At 44.4% G+C, this 23,191-nt stretch overlaps 1 protein-coding gene across 3 annotated transcripts; it reads left to right on the forward strand.

The window, feature by feature from the left end:
* Positions 1–41: 41 nt before the first annotated feature.
* On the forward strand, positions 42–18,255 carry Mob4 (MOB kinase activator 4). 3 transcript variants are annotated; one of them, XM_075682146.1, is made up of 7 exons: positions 42–165; positions 963–1,025; positions 1,127–1,227; positions 1,543–1,594; positions 6,622–6,788; positions 13,082–13,193; positions 16,951–18,255. In XM_075682146.1, the coding sequence occupies exons 1-7, from the start codon at positions 163–165 to the stop codon at positions 17,071–17,073; spliced, it is 621 nt and encodes a 206-aa protein (XP_075538261.1). In that variant the 5' UTR covers positions 42–162; the 3' UTR covers positions 17,074–18,255. The 3 variants fall into 3 exon arrangements, with proteins under 3 accessions (XP_075538261.1, XP_075538259.1, XP_075538260.1); XM_075682144.1 differs by lacking the exon at positions 42–165 and adding an exon at positions 475–608; XM_075682145.1 differs by lacking the exon at positions 42–165 and adding an exon at positions 475–608 and having other exon boundaries at positions 1,543–1,585.
* Positions 18,256–23,191: the final 4,936 nt, after the last annotated feature.

Below are 23,191 nucleotides of genomic sequence, written 5' to 3' on the forward strand. Positions count from 1 at the left end.
CGTTACGAGGAGAGAGTGCTGCGCTTCGCGACTCTAGCAGCCTACACGAAGGTGTGACACGACTCGTTTCGTCGTGCAGTCGGGGCTTCAGTGGTGCATGCAAGGCATCTTCTACCGGTATTACCGCTCGCTCGGATATCTTGTCGGCTGCTAGAGCAACAGATGGTGCGTATATAGCTTTCTCAGCATCCCGCTTAGCGGCGCTAGCCTGCAAAAATCACAGTATTGAAAAGGGCATGGTGAAGCATAGTTTAGGTGTAAGCGAGTGTCGTACTAAAAACTACATTGCTTCACAATTAATTTTTTTTTACAATTGAAGGCAAATTAGACGTTTCTAGCTTAGATAATATTTCTGAAATATTAAAGCTTGATTAATTTTCGATGAATGCGATAGAAACTACTGTTTTAGTGCACAAAACCCACAGAGCACGAGATGCGCGACGGGTCCACGCATCGATAGATGTTATCCAGGTGGCGCAACGAGCGCAAGCAGCGAAACAAGCGCACGCACGCACAAACGCCACAAACGCTGGTTGAAACTCAGCAACATGAAGATGGCTGACAGTGCGGGTGTTCTTCGGCGGAATCGACCGGGAACAAAAGCCGAGGTGACAGTTTTATATTTGTAACCTCACTTCAGTACATTATGAGCACGTACAATGTTTAGTCCGTTCGTGGCGATTTGTTGCTTTGCTGTTGCCCCGTATTCACTTCAGACGGGCTGATCGAAGGCCTAGCTGATTAATTTCTTCCTTTTATTATCCTCTTTGGGTAACGTTCTAAACAAACTAGCTTGCCGAATCTTTCTATTGCTTTCTCACCGATCATAAAGCGCACTGCAGTGTTCCCATTTCTACCAGCTTCTCTGATTAACTGCTGTTTCGAAATGCCGCGTGAACTTGTACTTCGATTGCGTTTCATGTGACCTAGACTTATTTTTGTGCGTTCGTTTCTTTGCCCAGAATTTCTCAAGCTGGCCGGATGAGCCGTTCGACGAAATGGACAGTACACTCGCTGTTCAACAGGTATGTTCGTGCATGCGTTCAAAGTTGGTCGCGTTCGACGGAGTCGCGATCGACTACTGGTACTAACCTACGCTGCGGTGACATGTTCTTCCGGTGAACAGTTCATTCAGCAAGCGATCCGGAAGGACCCTGCGAACGTCGATGAAATCTTGACGCCGCCCGATGGCCAGGACGAAGGCGTGTGGAAGTACGAGCATCTAAGGTATGTTCGCTTCTTAAACGTACGGGGTGGGTCCGCGTAGGCATTGAATTTGCTGTCTTCTAGTTGGTTAGAAATAGTCCCCGAGAGAAAGAGATTCTGTTATGTACTTCTATGAATGCTGGTAATACCAGTCTTGTACCGAGCTATGTACTCCATTCATTGGTTTAAATGTGTCAGGTTGTATTGAGTGAATCATGGAGATTGCGGCTCAATTGTCAGAAGCAGATGATAATTGAATTGGTTGTGGCGTATACCTGGCGTTCAGAAACGACCACTGCCGGTCTGTGTAAACCTGTTGTGATGTTGTCGTTACAGGCAGTTCTGCATGGAGTTAAATGGTCTTGCAGTCAAGCTGCAGGTATGTGAGGTTTGTAGTTGTTTTTAAATGGCTTATCTAATTGCACGCATATTACCACTAACACTTTTGTCAAAAGTCTTTCTGCATGCCTTACCTGGTTCTTCACCTTAAAACTGCAAGGCACTGTATTTATTCGAATCTAAGCTGACACATGAAAATCAAAAAGCCAGAAAGAAAGAAAATGATATCCTACAATATAAGCCAACAAAATAAAGTACCTATCTTTTGAAGTCTTATACAGTGTTTATTTTGAACTTGCGAGACGGGCACCAAGTCTGCTGCAACTTGCTACATGCAACCAGTCACTTGTCATCCAGGACGATATCACTGGGTTCTTTGTCGCTCTTCTCTCACAATGTGTTATTTCCTGTGCTGTGATCAGTACCAGTGTGGCTTTAGAGCCAATCTCAGTACAATCGACCAATTAGTCAGATTAGAAACGAGAATCCGTGAAACTTTCATTTAAAGACAACATTGCGTCTCTGTTTTTTTCTTTAGTTATCAAAAGCGTATGGTATGACTTAGAGGCATGGCATGTTAATGGACTTGCACAGATATGGAATAAAAGGGCACATGCTTGGTATAATCAAAAGCTATTTGGAGGACCGAATTTTTCAGGTGATGTATGGAGCAGCTTGCTCTTACTGTTTTATACAGAAGAATAGAGTGCCACAAGGTGGAGTATTTAGTGTTACACTACTTTTAGTGAAGCTCAACTTGATAACTACAGTTATTCTATCTTCTTTAATGTATTCTTTATATGTCGATGACATTCAGCTTTGTTGCTCCCCTTGTAATATGGTTACTTGTGAGCGCCAACTCCAGTTGGGTGTAAACTCTACAGTGCAATGGGTAAATGAAAATGGTTTTAAATTTAGCGCAGAAAAAAGAAAGCAATATGCATACCTACCAGTCAATACCAAACGCTCACACCAGGCTCAACATTACATATTGAAGGACAGCAAATCACAGTAAAGAATGAACACAAATTTCTTGGTGTAATCATTGACAAGACGCTCAACCTCAAAGCATACATCACATATGCAAAACAGAAATCTCTCAGATCCATCAATCTAATAAAGCTCCTATCCCACAGATCATGTGGTTCAGATAGAATATGTCTGCTTTGCATGTACAATCCAGTTGCCCGGTCACAATTAGACTAGGGATGTTTTGTGTATGACTCAGCTCGAAAGTTGGCATTAGAGGTTCGGACTATGTCTGTGTTCCGGTGCGTTCCGTACGTCTCCCATACAAAGCTTGTATGCAGAAACTAACCAGTTGGAACACAGGAAACTACTTCTTGTAAACATGTGCATAATGAGGGTAGTCCTGTTCAACGTATCCTTGTAGACTACTATTTACAACGCCGCGCTTTGAAACACATTTTAGCAATAAACCAGCAGTCATTCCTTCCTTTTTTATAAGGTACCGAAAACTAAATGCGGACCTATGTTACGGGCTAAGAAAACAATTCTTGCAAGATGAACCTTCTTTTGCTCCTTGCAGACAGATGAAGCGTGCACAATGCGACTTCAGGTTAATGAAAAACAGAAAACAGTCTTCACCAAGAGAGGCCTTACTAAGTGAATATGTTGAAATAGAATCGGAATATAATTGATGCATGAAATATTTTACAGATAGATCAAAAAGCAATGATAATGTAGGCACTCAGACACGTCAAACCAATATGAAAAACAAATGAGATTTTCAAGTCAGGCTACTGTGTTTGCTGCAGAACTCTATGCCATATTGTTAGCTCTTGGAAGACATCCTGAAAAGAGAAAATGACCAATCTGTCATATTTAGTGACTCCTTGAGCTCTCTTCAAGCTCTCGCATGTAGGGTACAATCTAGAAATAACCTACTGAAGAAAATATAAAATCAATACACCAAATGTCATAACAGAGCTTTAAACGTCACTTTCTGCTGGATTCCTAGTCATGTAGGGATCCCCGATAATGAAAGAGCAGGTTGTATGGCCGATACCAACAATTTGGAGCTACATGATGTTGGCCTACCTTGGCAAGGTTATAAAGCCACATTAAAAATAGCAGTTGTAAAACACCGGCAAAAGCTGTGGGATCAGCAAGAACATAACAAGCTTCCTTGCTTAAAACCTGTTTTACAAGAATGGCACAGTTGTTGCCACAGACAAAGATTTTACGAGGTAATCTTATGTCGCTTAAGAATTAGTCACCCGAGGCTGACCCATAGTTGCGTAATAAATATGAAACCACAACCAACATGCCAACACTGTGGTGAATTTTTAAACATGCTACATGTTTTAATAACACGACCCAGCCTAGCAAAATGGAGACAAAGATGTCTAAAAAATTTTTACGAAAGAGAATCCCGTTCCATCCCATGTTCTTATTGAGCGATGAACCACTCGTGCCATATGAAGATACTTTTAACCATTTAAAATCCGCAGGAATCCTGCAAGAACTGTAGCACATTTCATGTTCTTATATTTTTACTTGGCCATCTACACCATTTTACCACATTTGAACAAATTAGCTAGTTCAAAGAATGTGTGCTTGGTGCATTATAGTCTGCACGGCCACTGCGCCATAAAAATGCCAAATCGTCATTGTCTCCTGTGCTGTCTAGCACATCAGAAATACACCTCCTAAATGCGTGAACAACAACGGCAGCTGGGATGTCCTCCCATGCACTTGCAATCCATCTTGCCATGTGCCCCAGCAACGCGCCCTTAATGTGACCAGACGGCCGCACAGGCCAAATCCTCGATCAGAACTGATCCATGACTTTTGTATCTCACTTTATAAAGAAATGTTATTGTCTTGGACTCGAGTAAATGCAGTACTATGGATGCTTTATGCAAATTAGTGCCCTATTGTTAATTTGACAAGGCTAGCAGTTTTTAACATGGCATGAAAGCAGCACAGGTATCAGTATGATGACTTGTGTTTTATTCTAAAAATGCTAAGGCAATTTGCACTTATTTGCACTTACTCCTGGCTTGTTGCTAAAATTTTCCAACTAGCCATCTTGGTTCATGTTTTTTCAATGAAATACTTTGCACTGTTGTTTGCCTGGTTTGTTCGTACATTGAGTGGCAGAATAATGGCAAAACGAGTCGACATTTCTGTAAAAGCTTACTTATATAGTAGCAAAGTGCGTATAAAGGGCAGATATTTTTTTTTTTTAGAAGGAAGGGCAAGTGTTGCAGACTTTCTAAACCAGTGTGGACCAAAAAGTGTCATCTTACTGCGAAATTCTAGCGATAACAGAAAATTTTCCTTTAATGTTGTTTGGACAGCAATGGGGCTCACTGTACAACTAATTTCATGGCACCAGCCAATTACTACACCGTATACTTGCATTCATGTTATTTTGGGGCACAGTAATTATTGTATTATAGGTGCCAAGCTACTTCCACCCTGCAAAGTTGAGGGGGCAGTTTCAATACGCAATGTTGGAAGTTTCAGGGCATAAAGGAGTGTAGTAAGTTCTAGCTGCTGAACACGCGGATAGTTTGGGGGATAGCAGAGCTGGTGACGAGGGCCGACCATGACAAAGCCATATTGGGACGATAGCATCAGTAAAAGCTACCACTAACCAAATAATGCCTTGAAAGGTCCAGCAACTGTGTAGGGCCTATTTGATATCCCAATAGTCAGTGTTTAGCTTTGCCCCGAATGGAGGGAGGGCGGCACTAAGGAGGTTGTCTTGCCATGGCTAGCTGCCTGATGTGCCCTCTCTTGAGTAAGTTAAAAAAAGTGAATCTTTCTTTGCCTTTTCCTTTGGCTTTCCCACTGCTGCTGCTGTGGCTGCTGCTGTCTGGCACATCACGTAGGGGGCGGGGGGTGGGGGTGGGGTGTTCAGTGCATGTATATACATGGAAGGAGCATGGCAGAGAAGAAAAGAGACGCGAGGAACTCGTTTGTGCCGCACCACACGCACTGTGCACAATGCCCTCTGGAACTCCTGGGTCGTCACCACGTTAGCCTCCTGACAGCTGTAATTATCCGTGGCACCCATGTTCAAGTCCAGAGGGAAGCTAGATAGAACGGAAGAAAGGAGGGGAAAGGAGGCAGAGAATGGGTAGAACCGACGCAGTCACGAAACGAATACAGTCTTGCCATTGCCACTCTTCGCTTGCAGTTCCCACACAAATACAAAGGGGGGGGGGGGGAGTGACATGAGAAGGCAAGGAAACGCTGGATAAACTTAAGCTCAAGGTACGGTGCACTGCGTTACTGCTATTTCTGAAAAATAAAACCATGCAAATATGTCTAGCAGAGAACTTACACAGTGCGTGCAGAAGCAGATGTGCAATAATTCAAGTGCACTGCAGGGTCTAGGCGACACAACGGAAGCGGTCGCACATCAAATCAACATATCTGTGCCCGCCGCAATAGCTTTGCGGCTATGGCATTGCTCAAGGTCATGGATTTGACCGAGACTGCCGTATTTCGATCAGGGCGAAATTTTAAAAATGCTTGCGCACTTTAATTTAGGGACATGTTAATGAACACCACAGTTCCACAATTAATCCGGAGTGCACCGCTATGGCCTGCCTCATGATCTGATTGTGGTTTTGGCTCGTACAGCCCCCTAATCCAATTCAACTTCAATGTTTCTGCCATGATGCGATGTGCCATGTGAGGCAACGACAATGCTCAACACTCAGAGGTTATGAAATATGATGCATAACAACGCCTCAAGCAAACGCCTCTCCCTTTGTGTTTTGTGTGCTACACAGACAAACAGCAGGGGTGCACGCAAGCTAACGTTTAACATCAACTCACCACTCTCGTGTTACACAAAACGTTGAAGAAATGAAACATTTGCCGTCAACATCACCGCTAATTATCATCAGTAAAAGCAAACAGCACAGAAAACTTCGCCTAATCGATTCCCACATTGCTTGGGATCTGCACAATTTTTTTCTTCCATATTTTGGGAGCCTTGCTTGTGAGCAGCAGCAAGGTCTATGTGTGTTCTGTCTAAATGTGCGCCACTGTTGGCCATGTTCTTTGCTATAGCTCACTGCTGGTTGGTTGCAGGCTGAGTGCAATGCAGACAGCTGCACCCAAATGACTGCCACGGAACAGTGGATATTCCTTTGTGCTGCCCACAAGACGCCCAAGGAGTGTCCAGCCATTGACTACACGCGGCACACCCTTGATGGAGCTGCATGCCTCCTCAACAGCAACAAGTACTTTCCAAGCCGGTAAGAAACTTAAAAAATGTGCTCTGCTTTAGCTAGGCAGGTGTGTAATTGGACTGTATATAATTTGCTCTATGCCAATACTTATTTGCTCTGTGCCATTGCTGACACTTTAATTATTTATCGCCATTGCAGATCACACGATACTAAAGGTCCATGTATAAGAAGGAAAATTTTCAGTAAATGTGGGTTTCTATAAGAGAACTTCATTAAATGTATAGCTGGTGACAACATGAAAAAGCATGGCCAAAAATAAATGAAGTACTAAAACGAAAACAGTAATCTACCTCCGTAAAATGAAACCAGACGTATTATATAACAAAACTGCAGAAGCAGCTATGTATCATCCAGTGAAGAAACATTGTTAACTTGGTTGCTCTGTTGGTGCCCCTACAGTAGCTCATACCCAAGTCAGATGGGCAAGTGTTGTTTACACTTTGAGCAAGTGTTCTTTGCCTCACTGAGTGTTACTTTGGTGGCGTTGTGCAGGACGGCAAAACAAAATGTCATTCCGGATTGATAGCATTGACGATCTATGAAGCCATAGGGTTTGATATGATTCTCAGCATTTTGAGTTTGTATTACAAACGGTTACTGGTTTATTATGAAAAAAAAAAAACTTATTTACAAAAACAGTCAAAAGTAGAAATACTATAATCTTATTAACACATTGATTTCTTTTGAGCCAACTCAAGCAAGGAACATATCCAATATCCAGAAGATCAAAATGTCGGACTCAGTGTCAGACGATTTGACGGGTACCAGAAATGTATGTTTCAAGCTTGTTTTGTCTTCACTGATGTCACGGGCTCATAAAATTTAAGATCATAAAAAAGTGGTCTTAGGAGATGTATGGCTGTACATTGAGAAATTATTTATTCTTGTAGCACTGCTATTGAGGCTACACACTTCCGCGCTTTGAAGTGAGTTCATTGAAAGCACTCGCTGGTTAGGGCACTTCAGCTAGTGCCATTAAACCTTTCCATGTGACATATTGCAAATGACACTAATGGTGAAGTGTACTCGCTTAAAATGAAACTAAATTTGTCCATCTGACTGGGGTTTTTGTGCCTATGACGTTTTATTGCTGAGCTCGAGGTAGCAGTTTTGATCCCAGCTTTTCAAAGAGGGCTAGATGCAAGAATGCTCATGTACTTAGATTTAAGTGCATGTTAAATAGCCCCAGGTGATAAAAATTAATGTGGAGTCCAGCATGCCTCATGATCGGATCGTGGTTTTAGCCCTCAGAAAAAGCAAATTTTAATGTTTTGCTGTGTTGGTGCAGCAGCAACAAATGTTGCCTCTGGTGCCTTGTAGAGAAATTCAGTGTCCAAATCTCTCTCTCTCTCTTTGTGTGAACAACTGCATCACGCACATTTTATGCACATTGTGCATTGCACATTTTCCAAAATTGTCCTCTTCTTGATGACTCACATTTGTGGATATTGCGGATGTTTTGGCAGTAGTACTAGTGAGCAATCATGCTAGGTTCCGGACTTTTATCAAGCCTTTGACACGTCAGAATGAGTTAAACTGTACACTGTGTGCATTGACTTGTGGCTGCAAAACTTGTTTCATCAGCATTTTCAGTCACTGTCACTGTCTTTTTCAGTCACTGTTCTCAACACTGTCATCAGTTTTTCATTTTCACAACTGGGCTGCTGATAGGCCTTGTGTTGAGCAAAACTTTATTGGGATTGTCGTCCTTACTTCTGTTGGACAGCAACCCTGCGTAAGATGTTCACAATGCAAAAAAGGTATCATTGCCATCACATAGGTAGTGTCCAAAACATGGCCATTATGACGTGTTTCTGGCTCCCAGGATGGCTTCTGGCATTTACCGTACTCAAAATCGAGGCCTTTGAGATTGGCTGCCCATTACTTTGCGGAAGGCAGATGCTGGCAGTGTGATTGGGACACCGCTCGCTCCCCACTCATTTATTAGGCATGAGATTGAGCATTAGTGAGTGACAGAGCCTGTGAATGAACAGGGGTAAGCACCAGTTAACGCGAGTACAAAGGAAATTCAATGACAGTGATTTAGAGTTGGTGCGCATATGAACATGAGCGAGTGTAACTGGACCACGAGTATGAGTGTGAGTGGGTGCTGGAAAATGTGACTAGAAGCTATTGTGAATTGGTGAGACTGTTGGTGAGTATGAGGCAGCATGAGTAGAAACACGGGCGAGTTCCAGTCAGTGTGAGTTCACAGGAGCGTGAGTGATTGCATAACCTGCAAAAATATATAAGGAGTATGAGTGAGTATCCGCTTATTCTGCTGAACTATGGTGCTGCCCCAGCTAAGAGGAACTAATTCAGCGGGAATGGTCTTACCATTAATAAGTCGTTTTACAAAAATTTGTTCTGGCATAGTAGTTATATTCTTGGAAAGACATCACACTCATCCAGAGTGTTGGTCAGGTTTCAAGAAAGGTTGGTTCAGGGCCCTCTTAAATTATGTGATACAGCCGTGTGCTTAACATAATACAGTGGAACCCTGGTTTTACCATGGATTAGCGCAGTCCCGGTGAAGTCCCCATAGAAGCAATGCATTAAAGACCCCGGTTATCCGACGCAATTTTATGCCTGACCCGTGTTATATGACGACCCTCACGAAGCGCGGGACAAAACGGCGTACGAAAGAAAAGTGCAGTGGGTCTAGTTCCTCGCTCTGTCTCTCTGCATGCGGAGCACTTGACACCGCTCGACCGATTCGCTCCGGCGCAGCTTTCTTCCCTGCGTCGTCTCATCATTTGTTTCTTGCTCCCCCACCAGCAGCCGCCCGCTACGCTCGCTGTGCTGAAAGAGCGCCTTTTCTTCTCCACAATCACTTTCTCCCTCTCTTCTCGGCTGCGCCGCCTCTCGTCGCATTGGGGAAGTGGTTCTCTCCTTCCAGTTTCCCAGCAGCAGATTGCCAACAAGGTAGCGCAGGGAGGCCTAGGTTTATCACACCTGTTCTTCGTCGTAATCCTAGTGACCAGCGTTCAGCAGAGGTGTTGAGTTGTGTGGAGCAACGCGATGCACAATGTCCCGAAAGCGGACAGTTCTGTCACTAGGCGATAAGCTGAATATTATCGAGGAAGCAGAAAAGCGGCATGGAGCCATGAAAGCCAGCATTGAGCGAGACCTTAAGATACCCGAATCTTCGCTTAAGACGATCCTGGCAAACAAAGTGGTGATTTTTGAGAATGTCAACAAGTTCGGGCTCAAGGTGAAAGCAGCAAAAGAAGGACAGCATGAGAAGGTAGAAGAAGTTCTCATCAAGTGGCTGCATCAAGCACGGAGCTATGCAATCAATGTTGACGGCGCCATTCTAAAAGAAAAGGCGGACCTTGTGTCATTGCGTCTGGGCATTGACGACTTTCAGGCATCGGACGGGTAGCTGGATTGCGTTAAAAAACGAAACAGGATTGTGTACAGCCGCTCCTGCAGAGAAAGCACTTCTGTGGATGTTTCGACGGTGTTGATGGAGTCGCTGCTGGAGATGATTGCTGCATAGAAGCTCTGCAATGTTACACCGATAAGAGCAGTATTTTTTACCATATGCAGCCCGAGCAAACCCTTGCGTTTAAGGATGACAGCTGTCATGGTGGCAAGCATAGTGAAGAGCGTGTGACGGCACTATTCTGTGCTAACGAGGACGGTTCCGAGAGGCTGCCCTTGCTCGTTGTTGGAAAGTTTGCAAAGCCACGGTGCTTTAAGAACTTGAAGACGCTGCCGTGCAGCTACAGCTTCAACAAAAAGGTGTGGATGTCGTCTTTGCTCTTCAGCAATTTTTTGCAGCAGCTGGATAACAAAATGGGTGCTGAGGGAGGAAAATATTGCTCTTTGTGGACAACGCACCGTGCCACCCACCCAATACGTCAAGCCTGAGAAAATAAAGGTTGTTTTTTTTCAGCCCAACTGCACAAGGCGGCTGCAGCCGCTGGATGCCGGCATCACTAAGTGCGTCAAGCAAGGGTACCGGAAGTTGTTAGTGCAGCGTCGGCTGGTGGCTATGGAGCGCAGCGAGTCGTAAAAAAAGATCACTGTGCTTGACTACATGCATTTCATTGCCAGTTCGTGGAACGCAGTGTCACGAAGCACAATCGCTAACTCGTTCAAGCACTGTGGCTTTAAGCGAGAGACTGCCTCCTCTGCTGGGGACGCAACAACCTCGATGCCACTCGAGGCCGATGCAGGCTTTGCCGACGAAGATTTCGAGGGTTTAACCCTCGCCACGACCTTCGCCGAGTACAGTGGAACCCTGTTCATACGTTTTTCACCGGACCGAGGAAAAAAAAAACGTAACAGCCGGGAAAACGAAACAGTGAGGAAAGCTCCGAAAATGAATGAAAAAAGTGCAGTTTCAACTATAGACAATTTATTTCTACAGGGTACGCTTAGGACTTAAAAAGAGTCTGGAATGGTGGCTTGCCGTTTCTTTCTCTCGCTAGAAATCACCACACGTTTCTTAATAGCCTGGAAGGCCGCATTGCTGTCAGCGTCGCTGTGAGGTGCGACGTACCTGCGGAGGAGGTCCAGAGCCGCGACGGCTTCTCCAAAGCTAGGATTTGGCAACCCCCCGGCATCATGCGGCTCGTGCTCCTCGTCGTCACCGCACCAGGCAACGGCAACGGACGAATGAATACTCGCGGGAAATTTTGCCCTCTTTGGCGTAATCATGCTAACGTGCTAACATTTGTTTAGTATTGCTGCGGAGCGCGCGCGTCCGAGCAGCCCGGTTGCGCGCAGCGCTGCGTGGTTTCGCGAGGAATGTAAACAATAGAGGAGAACTGGCCCGATAGGCGGAGCAACGCCAACTTCCGGCTTCTCTTTAGCTATAGCTTCCCGAAGAGTGACGTCAGGGCCTCTCCTGAGTTTCCTTCCTCCGTGAGTCGACCCGCCCAACAAACCATGCGGTGACCGTAATCACAGTGATGATAGTGAGAGCATTTTTCACGAATGGCCACCTAGTGGCGGCCTCTCGAACTGGCGTGTGGCTTCTTGCAGCCAGTTCAATAGCCAAGCCCGGTCAAAACTCGTCAAAAGCCAAAATGGCGGTTAAAGCGCGTTGCCTACTTTAGCCCAGGCGGGTTTGGGTTGCGACACATCATGCGGGAACGTTTTCACAGCTACTACATAACAATGGGGTTCCTTACACATTGGATCCTATGGAAGCTATGCCGGGACCGGATGAAAGCGACGTAGCAGCCGGGAAAACGCAGCAGTGAGGAACATAACAGCGGGGTTCTACTGTACGTGGAGGCTAACGACAATGTTGCGATCTGCGGCAAGGTGTCGCTGGATGACGCCATCGAGGAGGCTTTGCCTAGTGTTGACACTGCTGTGACATTGGACGAGGACAACGACGATGCCACAGATGCTGTGCCTGTGCCTACCCTGTTTGCTGAGGTGCTACGGCACATAAATGGCATCCGGAACTTCATCTGTTCACACGACGCCGCAGAGGACCTCCTTTTGGACGTTGCCTAACTTGAGCGAAAGCTCTTGGTTCACGGATCAAACACGGTCCAAAAGAAACTTACCGACTTTTTTTAAAGTTCGCGCCGGCTGGCTGGAATCGTGGCAGTGTGCAGTGAAGTGCCGTAAAGGTTCGTTTGAATAAAGCACGATTGGTACCTGTACTGCAGCTATAATTCTTATCGCATTTACTTTTTTTGGTAATTTGCGTTTCCAAGCCCTGCAGAGTATGTTGGTAGTTTACATTGAAGTTCCTTGTAAATCCATCGTGCGAAATAAGTAGTATATTTATAGGCATAATTTATGTTCGGATTTTACGATGCCCGCATTTTACAACGCTTTTTCACGGTCCCGAGAAAGTTGTATAATCGGGGTTCCACTGTAGTTTTGCGGAAACCTGCACGGTGAAAAGAAGTAATTAATAAAGGGAAAATGAGACACCCACCCAACGTAGCAATTGCTACAAAGGACACCCATAAGGGTTTCTCATAAGAAAAGCGTCGCAGTTCAAGACAATTCATCCTGGTCCGGGACTCGAACCTGGGATTACTGCCTTTCCAGGGCAGCTGCTATATCATCTGAGCTAACCAGGCGGCAAGGGCAAGAGTTTGCCGTAATAGTTCTGTGGAAGCCCGCAAGGTGGAGAGGATTAATCATAGCAATTGCTACGATTGGGGAGGGGGGAGGGGTGCTTCATTTTCCATTTATTCATTTCATTAGCCGAGTGTTTAAAAATTGCTGTGCATGCTCATGTTTCAGTGTAGAGAGAAAAATTTGCTGCCAGCCTGTCACATTTCGGATCTCATAACAGATTGATATTTTGTTCTTTACAGAGTAAGCATCAAGGATTCCTCGGTAGCAAAGCTAGGTTCTGTTTGTCGAAGAGTGTACCGGATATTCTCTCACGCATACTACCATCACAGAGCCACATTTGATGAGTTTGAGGTAGGAGCTTATTGCTTTTTTTTCTTTTTTTCATTTTTGCATGAGCTACGATAAATAGTGTGGTGGTGATAAATTCTAGAGACTGATGAACTTAATAGTTAAGAAAAAATGTGCAGATCCCATGCAGGTGGGGGAATTGATGTTAGGCGAAGCATTTTGCAGTTAGCTGGCTATCTATATACATCATTTGGGGTTTTACAGTCTGTTACCAGCTGGTGCAACATGACCATGTACAACGAGCAGTCATGTGTATAGCAGTGGTGGCATGAATCATTTGTTGTACTCCTGCCAAAAAACTTCACGACCCGTCCCGTTTGATGTCGGCTGCTCCTAAAGGTAGTCACTGGGTAAACTCGACCAACACCCGCGTTGCCGTTGTGCTGCTGAGCCCAATGCCACGGGTTTGATTCCAGCTGCAGTGGCAGCATTTCAGTGGAAATATAATGTAAGAACGCTTGAGTATTTAAATTCTGGTACACAATAAAGAATATGAGGTGGTCAAAATTGATCTGGAGTCCACCACTATGGTGTGCCTCATAACTGGATCGTGGTTCTGGCACCATAAAATTTTCGTTCCGCTTTCTTAAACTGGGCCAATACTGAAGACAGGGCAATGTCAGCATCTCAGTGTTACCTGCCAATGGGAAGGATGGAGGGAAACTTGCACGCACTGGCTTTTTTCAGCAAATTGTTGCTGTGTCACATGATGCATGCACCAACTCGCACTGGGAAAAGGGAATAGTAAAGTTGTTATTCTTTCCAGCCATGCACACATTGTGGCTTCAGTGCAGAATGGGAAAATGATAGCAGCGGTGTAGTCTGTGAGAACCACAGACAACCACATTTTTTTTTTGCGCAATTTCATAGAATGAAAATTTGGAAAGATTGTGCAAGCTGACTGCTTTGTGACGGTGTAAAAATTGCCTTCCACAGACTCCATGGGGTGGCTCTTGAGCATTACCGTATAGACTCGTGTAAGAGCTGCGCCTATGTAAGCGCCGCACCCCGAACTTGGCAGCCAAAAATTTGGAGAGAAAGAGAAAAAAATCAAACTGAGAAGCAATCACATTTGGTGCCTTGATGCTATTATGCATGTGCATCGATGAATTTTTGCGTGCTGTGTACTTACGTGTGTCGCTGCTGGATCACGAGAGCTGCGCGTTGCCCTCTGATGCAGTACATTCGGGGATCTATGGTGTGCACAAGTTGACGGCTGCGCCTGCGCCATTTTTTCTTTGGTAGCTATTATGAAAAAAAATAACAATGCTATTATGAAAAGGGTAACATTCGCTTTTGTATCGGTGGGTGGGCATGGACGACTACAGTGTCTTTCAAACTGCCGTAAAAACCGGAATATAGGTCGAACTTTTTTTCAAGAAACCATTGCGAAAAGTCGACCCTCGTCTTATATACCGGACATTGGCGGAAAAACTATGGAAGTCTTGCAACAATGGGCGGATGAAGTAAACAGCCGCCATCACCCTCAGCAGCAGCGCGGCGTGGCGATATTGTGGCACCGGCATTTTGCGTTTCCATTGTCACAAAGTTATATTGGTTAAAGGCTGCTTTTTCACATTTTGTTTCAAAATCAGCGGAAGCCGATGTCAATTCACCGTCGCCTTCAAGAAAAAGACGATTGAGTACGCGGAAGCCCACAGCAACCTGCCAGTACAGTGCGAATTTGGAGTATCCGAAAAGAGCATTCGATAGTGGCGGAGGCAAAAGCAACGTATTGCAACTTGCGGCAACCAAACGAAAACGTCATTTTGTGGGTGGATCGCAGCGTGAACCGCAGAACTAAAAGACAAGGTTGCGTAGTTTCTCCGGGAGCTGCGTGTAAGATCGCTGCCTGTGACTGCCGAATGCATCCGTTTCAAAGCGGTAGAGATCGCGCGCGCCTATGGACTGGGTAGCGGGAAGCACTCTTCATCCGACTCTAGTTTGGACGACTCTGATCAAAGGTAATGCTCTGATTCGGAGTAGCGCTTGCGCACTTCGTGCCCTTCTGTGTACTGTACACCTGGCCAGTTTTTAACAGTATCGCCCGACCATCGACCCGCGTGTTTGTCAGCACCTTATCATCACGGCACGGAGCGGCGAATAGCGAAAGTAAGCGCATGTGTACACATGCGCTTACTGCATGTGCGGCACATTGCGTCACTGGCTCCGCGATCGAAGAACTCCCAGATAGCACTCTGGAACACCTGCTGCGCCACTTCGTTCATGGTTTGGCTACTTCAGCTGTGGGCGTAATCGAGCAAAATGTACAACTAAAGCGTAACTGAAGTTGATAACGTGAAGCGACGTACACATCCAGCGACCACGTTTGCAAGCACAAGCCTAAGGAAAAAGCTATAGAAAGCACATGGTTGCTTCACCGAATACCTACTACCGCTTAGACAAACTTTTTTTTTTAAAGATTAGTCGATGTTAAGGCGGTTGATATTGTATCTTACAATTACAAGTTATAATATATACTTTTATGTAGATAAATACCTACGGATATTATGATGACGTTACAGTTATGTTACATTTAGTGCCTAAAAATGCAATAGTAAACACTTTCTTTAACTGAAGAGCCATCACTATCGTTATCAATATTGTTTACGTTCGCGAATTTGTATGCTAGGTCCAAAACTCGGTCACAGCCTTGTTACTTTCGAGCTGTCGTGGCTCCGTCAGCAAAGTGGCATGAAAATGCTCTATCCAGGGTAGATATAGAAAGACAAACTTGCAAAAAACGTATGCGTACCGGTATTCTTAAACCTCGAAAGACTTTGAAAATATATATCTAACGTATCAGTGTAAACGTGGCTACTATCGTTGCCGCTTGCAATTTGTTGCATGCCCACGACTGCATATGAGAGGAATCGAAAGGCGCCTTTTTTCTTTTTGACCACAACCATTATAAAGCCTACATATAATAAAGCCAAGGCAAGTTTGATTATAGCTTTTTTTTTCCCTGGAAGTGTGGAAAGAGATTAAAGGAATGAAATGGGGCATCTGTTTAAGAATGTTTGGTGCGTGCAGACTGCTTGGTATGTCTGAAGAGTCATTCGCGTAGCATTCGACAGATGGTAAGCGTGATCATCATTAGCACGACATGTTTCGACAACTTCAGGGTGCGATCATCACGCGGGAAAAAAACAAAAAGAAAGAGAAGTTTGATAACAAAATTCAGGGGTGCGATCATTATGCAAGTGAGTACGTTATACCACAAGCTCTCGAGTAAAAAATTGGCGGGCGCACTTGTAGTTTCGCAATGACAGGTGATCGGAACTGGGTGCTGTTTTGAAAGAGCTACACGGCACTGCACTACCTATGTTCTCTAGATAGGCATTTCTTGCGGAAGTTTGCAGCTAGGTGCAGGAAGGCACTGGGAACAAAAATGACACTGAAAATCTGGTTTTTGAACCAAAGTGCTGCCAAATTGTAAGTGCGGGCACCAGCTTTGGTGTGGTTTATTTTTGAGCATGTTTAAGGGCGAGTCTATATATAACGAACTACTAATACAACGGCCACTATTTATGGAAAAGTAAATGGATTAGACTGTATTCGAAGCAGTAGAAGGAATGCAGCCTCACTAAAGGCGCATTCATGATGCTCAGTCAGCCATCTCGTCTCTTGTGCACACCAGAAATGCCCCTGTGCCGTTACCGTGAATGTTTAGGAATGTAAATATTGTTTTGCACTGATTTTTTCGCTTGCATTCTCAAGTGGCAGCGCTCTGATCATCTGCTTATTCTTCTTTCTGCAGAAGCAGACTTGCCTCTGCCGCCGTTTTACCACGTTTGTGACCAAGTATAGCCTGATGTCGAAGGACAATCTCATCGTTCCAATCCTTGACGAGGAACTCACCGCTGGAGAGAGTGAAGCCTGAGACGGTCCTGTCAAAAACAAGTAGTGCAGAACACGCACTCTGATCTTCCTGCTCAGCAGACATTCGCTCCCATTGGTCCGGACGCTGGCCGCCTGGTCTTTGTCCCTGTGCGTTTCTCCCGATAGCATTGTTTCAGCGGTCACTTCTGCATGTTTCACTCTTTCGGCACGCCCTCGCCAACATGGACTGATATTGATCTCTGTCGCACTAGTGCCTGTGTGTTTGTGCACTAGAAGTTGCTTTAGCTGTTTACATCCATCCACAGCACTGTGTACTAGCGTAGGCGTGCCATGGTTTCTGTGTGGTGACAGAAGTGACTGCTTGAGCGGATTGTGTTGCGTGGAAGAATAGTTATCGTCTGGTAGCCTGCACAAAGATGAGAGACAATTCTGGGAGAGCTGTGCTGCATATGGTGCAAACGCGCCCTCTTTCTCTATTCCCCTCTCCCTTGACTTTCTACTGTTGCTTCTTGAGTGTGGAAATGTCCGTTTGATGATGTGGCAAGCACGTTTAAAAAAGAAAATTGTCGACATATGTGAGTATTTAGCTGTATTATTTATTTTCTCCTTACACGTGCCTGTAAAGAAATCCACTAGTGCGAGTGAGATGGTTCTTGTGGTCAGGCAGAGACTGGTTCGTACTGTTAAATATCTTGAAAATGCAGCCCCCTCTGCTCTACCGATCTTCAATATGATTTCTCATATGCGAAAACCGTGATCTGCCGTTGCAGTTGGATTATGTAGTTACGCGATACCAGACTAACAACACGTGGGCTTGCGAATATAGCCTTTTAGTAGCCAGCTGTAAAAAGAAGACTTGTGTTGTTTTTTGAAATACAAATCCCAAATGTTAAGTGTGGTGTTTTGGATCTATGCACATGTCTGTCTTGTAAGCTCATTTTGCACGTGCTTGTGTCTTTCGCGCAGCAATGGCCATCTGTGTTAGATATGCATATCGTAATTGAGAAGGTGGTATCTAACAGCTCCGCAATTTTCTGTCTGTATTTAGTTGCTTTGATTTTGAATACAGTTTACCCTAGCCTAGTCCTTGAAGTAGTGCACAATTTTTTCATTTCATGACTATGAAACACATTAGCCAATTTCATTGGTTACCATCTCCTGTGCTGAAGGATAGTACTTATCACTGACATATGTGGCACAATAAATTCGTGCTCGAGGTGTGGATCTTTGTCTGAGCAACATTTACCGTGCTTTTTCGAAATATTTACATGACCTGCATAGAAGATGCAAATGTATCGAAATTCGTACAAGTGGCTTTGGGACAAGAGAAATTTGTTGCAAACCTGCAATAGAAATTTGCCTCCGAGCACTGCTAGCACTCTAAAACGGTCTTCGAATGGTCATTGTACAGTGCTTCAGAAGTCGTGTAAGACAGTGGTGAGCTTTATTACAAGAAGATGCTCGCTGCAATAGCTATAATGAAACCTAGTGATCACTTTTAGACGATGCTCATCCTGGGAGTAGAGCTTGAATTTTATCTTTCACGATTCTTCGCCACTGTTGCAGCACTCTGAAGTGGCCCTGTCGAAGGGGCCACAATTTTGGTGCATCACAAAGTTTGTGTTGGGCCTTTATTTGGCCAGGGAGAGCTGTGTTTTCCAAGACAGAGTATGTGTGGTCATTCATGCTCAAAGAGCAACCTACAGGCTTTGTAGCTGTCAATACTCCCATGTTTACATTTACGACAAAAACCAGCTATGGCTGTGTGTCTAAGCTAGGGTTAAAACATGACTAATGAAATTTCACTCTATTTCAAGTGTGAAATTTTGCACGGAGGCTGCTCTACCTAAAACATGGCTTTTCACGTGACCTGAAATTTCATTGCAGTTTGTCTTTTAATGGCGCAGCTTTTAGTACTGTGTGTTGTATCGCTGAAAGTTTTACATTAGCGGTGTGGCATTTGAGCTCCCCTCGTGCTTGGTCTTCCAGGGTCTTGTAAAGCTGCTCCTTTATTTGTTCACTGTGTACATATTTTCCTTCAGACTGCAGAATTTGCTTATGCATAAGGTCGTGTTTAGGCTGCTCTCCCTACAAAAAATGCGAGGCTGTGCTATGAATTCCAACTATTGATGTCTGTGCTTCAGTGCACTCGTGAGCTGGATTCACATGATGGATGTGATCGTAGATGAATCAGTCACGTGACATACGACATTGGATTGCATCGCAGCTAGCATTAGTGTGACAGCATAGAACAGCAAACGACAACGTGTATGACCCAAATATACGCAGACTTCCTGAAACATAGGCAGTGTTGCAGAAGCATCAGAATGCTGCATGCATTCACTCGCTGCCATTGAGCAGGATGAGCTACATGTTTGTTTTGTACATTTCAATTCAACTATTCAAGAATGACTTGGATAGGATTCAAGATGATTGCTGCCGGACTAAGGCAGGTTGCCGTCAGTATCTTGGTAGTTTTTACCGAAAATTCCAATGGCAATTTGCCTTTTGGTTACTGCAAATCACTTACAATGACAGCAGGAATAGGTGTCGGACAATCTCCTGGAAGAAACTTGAACAAAATTAAATTAAATGTTTAAATTAAATTAAAGAATTAAAGAAAACAACTGAAATTCCATTGTTTTAGTTTTGCAAGTGCAGCTTCATTGGCCATGTTTGGAAAGTTGTCTAGAACTGCAGAACAATGGTAGATTAGTTAAAGTGGGCTAAGCTCGATCTAAAAAGAAGGGGCATTCCTTAAGATGCACAGCTTTTTTGTTGAATTATTATGGCATCTTTGGATGGTTGTAATCCTCCAAATCCAAGCGGGCAGATTCTAGAGTCACTCTTGCATCCAAGTAGGAGATACCTTGTGGCAGCCAAACAGCTAACTTCTTTTCAGGGCAGTGGGAGTTAAGAGTCCCCCTTTGCCAGTACAACCAAAGGAATGGGTAGGGTCACATGGCTGGAATTAAACATATTTCCCAACTGCTTCGATATTGATAATGATAGCCCATTTCGGCGCAGACCTGGAGTCTGGCGATAAAAAGAAGCATGCGAATGTAGCCGGAGTGCTCCTCTTTGGCCATCCAAACGAGATCGGCCTTTTGTGAGTGCTTTAGAGCGCTCGAACACGACCATCCAAAGATGCCATTATACTTCAGCTTTGCATCTGGAAAGACCCAAGTGTTTTATACCACATTTTTCTTAGTTTGTACAAATTTTTGTAACATTGCCTGTGACAGATAGTGCTGTACTGCCTCTTAATGTGCATTTCTTGAAATGGACGAATGTCCAGGTGGCTAATTGAAAACATTCAGTAATGAGCTTTTTAATTATCCACTTTAGGGCATACATTACAAATGTAAAATTGAAGCTGTGCTGTAATGGAAGTCGTGTTTGCTTGGAAGAAGTCTTAAGACCAGCACCACCTACGAGGTATTCAGCCTCAACCAAAATATATTGTCGTTACATGAATAGTTCTACAAAAGCATGTGTAGATGAATCTAGGATGATCTTAACTAGAATGCTAATAAAATTTTTCAGCAGATTTTAGGCTTGCATACCCCTAAAGTGGTGCTAGTACCACGATTTCTGCTTGACAGGCATGACTCGGCCTCAATTTTGTAATTGGAACATGGCCCTAAAGTGAAGTACTAAAATATTAATTGGTGAATATTTTTGAATAGCCACCTGGGGACATGCAGTCTATTGTGCGCATAATGTCTGCCTCTACAAGAAACCCACCCGAACAGACCAAATTGTAATGTATGCTCCATGCAATTTTTTTTAAAAATTTGTTCAAAGTAGAAAAAGAATACATGATATGAAGAAATGTGTGTCTGGCCTGAATGGCAACATTGCGATGTTACTTACACTGTTAATCTGCAAGTATTGCACAGGAAAATGTTCTGCAGTCGTGGCCTCTTCATGCATTGTGCAGTCTTTCCTGTCATTTGTGAACGTAGATTGATGCAAATTTTCTTTACAAATATCAGTGTAACACAGATATACTTTGTTTTACCAGGATTAAGAATTGCACATTTTGATGCTGGTAGCATACAGGATCATTAAAAAGAAATGTAAGCAATGGAGGAGTGACCTTTGTCTTTTAATAAACCAGAAAGAAAAAGAATGTGTGCTTAGCAGTAGTGAGTACGTGTGTTTGTGCTATACCCAAGAATACGAGCCGTGAAGCAGTAGTATTTTTATTCTGAAGTTTTTTAGCGCCCTTGTGCTCTTTGAACATGCTTATTTATTGGCCTTTTAGTTCAGAACCTCGTTAATACGTTTTGGGGGAAAATCGAGATCGTACTAACCGGGAAAACGTACGATCTAAAAAAAAATTCGACTTTGTGAAGATGGAATGGCAGCGAAAGCTGACGACAGTCAAAGCTCACAAACGAAAAGCAAAGTGCTTTCGCTGCCATTCCATCTTCACAGGCGGGAACATTCTTAGTCGGTGGTCGTTTTGCGCCGGCGCCGTTTACGTACTGTTCCCTCCAGTGCTCCTGGTACGCATGTTGTTTTTCCAGTGTACCAACTATACGTGTCCGCCACGTCGATAACGCAGCTGTTTTTAGCGTCGATACCTCTCCTACCTACATACTGCGATAACGTTGACGTCACGCTATTTTTCACGGCAAGCGTTCTAATCTGTTCCGCATTTTGAAATCTGCGCCGCCGCACTGCACGCGTATGTGATCATACACAAAGCGAACGATGAAACCCATTGTGTATGGGTTTGTTAGAAATCGCAAAGTCCGTTTCTGATGCCAGACGCCGAAAGAACTACGGAAGGTTAGTCATATGTAGCTTTCGCTGTAAAAAATTGACAGACACGAGTGTATGTTGACATCTACGTAATGCGAAGCGTTGCGGCACGTGCGAGTGTGCGACGGGCGTCGAGCTGATGGGGCTTCGGTGGCCCGGGACGCATTTTCTTGTTTTCCAATTGTGTAGTGTTTTAGGACGGCGATGGGAAACCGAAACGAAATCTAGCCGATAGGGGGCGCCGGATGCCGCCAGGCCGAAACGTGACGCTGACATCGCACCGCCTGCAGGCGGGAACTGCGGCGCGTTTGGCACTACGCCGCACGTACGGGCTAAACCAGACGGTGAATATGCTTATCGCGGTAAGCTTGGCGGTGATAACATTTAATGTAGCACGCGCGACCCGAGAGGCGATTTGCTCGTACAGGAATGTAGCGCGCGCCGGTGTTTTCACTTGACACGGACGGGCGAGTATTGCGGCGAAGCTGCGGCGGGCGGCTACTGTTCTTGATTGCGCGCGCCTTGCGCATTTTTCTGTTTACATGCAATCTAGCGGCCGGAAAACGTATCATGCGATTGCAGTTTGGCGTATAGAACGTCGGTGCCGAAAGATCGTGTTTCCCGGGAACATATGAACCGGCAAAATAGCATAGCCAAATTGGGTCATTCTTTTTTTTTTTTTTGTTTTCGATGGCGAAACGTTGGTACCAGAAAGTCGAACGTAACCGGATCGTATCAACAAGGCTTTAAAATTGCTGCCCGAGGAGAAAAAGGGTTGTTCCAAGTCCAACATAAGGGTGAATCCTTCATTAAAGGGACGCTAAAGAGAAACATTAGTTCAGACTGCCTGTGCTCCCCACGAAAACGTTATTTTCGTTACTTTTATGGTAAGAGGGTGATCACTATATCTTCAAAGGTCTAGACTTGCTTTTAGTTTCTCACAGTAACTCCTGCACCACTATATATGGCTGTTATATGCCACAGTTTCCGAAATATTTTCGTTTGTTTAAGCTGTTGTAGCACTGTATAAATTGTCTCAAACCTCCAAATTCGCTCTTTGGCATACAATGCTCGCAGATTCCATGTTATTTCACCCACCTGTACGTTAAAGTAGGTGTAGAATTTTCATTGGGCATGTGAGTACATTACTAAAGCTGCATGTTTACACTAGCAGGCCTAGAAAAGTGCTAACAATATGTGTAACATGATACTGATCGTAATCCATAAGTTGAGCTATCAGAAATGCCAGCGAGCAAGGTTTTCAAATAGCACATCGACTTAAACTTTAATAAATGTTTTCGGGCACGTGAGTGATTTCATTAGTGGCTGTAGCATTATCTTAATTCTCGTAACCAAGGTCAACTGAAATAGAACAGTAGTAGTTC

This window comes from Dermacentor variabilis, chromosome 2 (assembly GCF_050947875.1).
Source record: "Dermacentor variabilis isolate Ectoservices chromosome 2, ASM5094787v1, whole genome shotgun sequence".
Lineage (NCBI taxonomy): Eukaryota > Metazoa > Arthropoda > Arachnida > Ixodida > Ixodidae > Dermacentor > Dermacentor variabilis.

Excerpts from the sequence above, each read along its gene's own strand:
- Mob4 (XM_075682144.1), top strand. The coding sequence starts at position 549 with ATGAAGATGGCTGACAGTGCGGGTGTTCTTCGGCGGAATCGACCGGGA. Across the intron at positions 609-962 it reads GACCGGGAACAAAAGCCGAG|AATTTCTCAAGCTGGCCGGA; the intron begins GTGACAGTTTTA and ends TTCTTTGCCCAG. Across the intron at positions 13,194-16,950 it reads CCACATTTGATGAGTTTGAG|AAGCAGACTTGCCTCTGCCG; the intron begins GTAGGAGCTTAT and ends TTCTTTCTGCAG.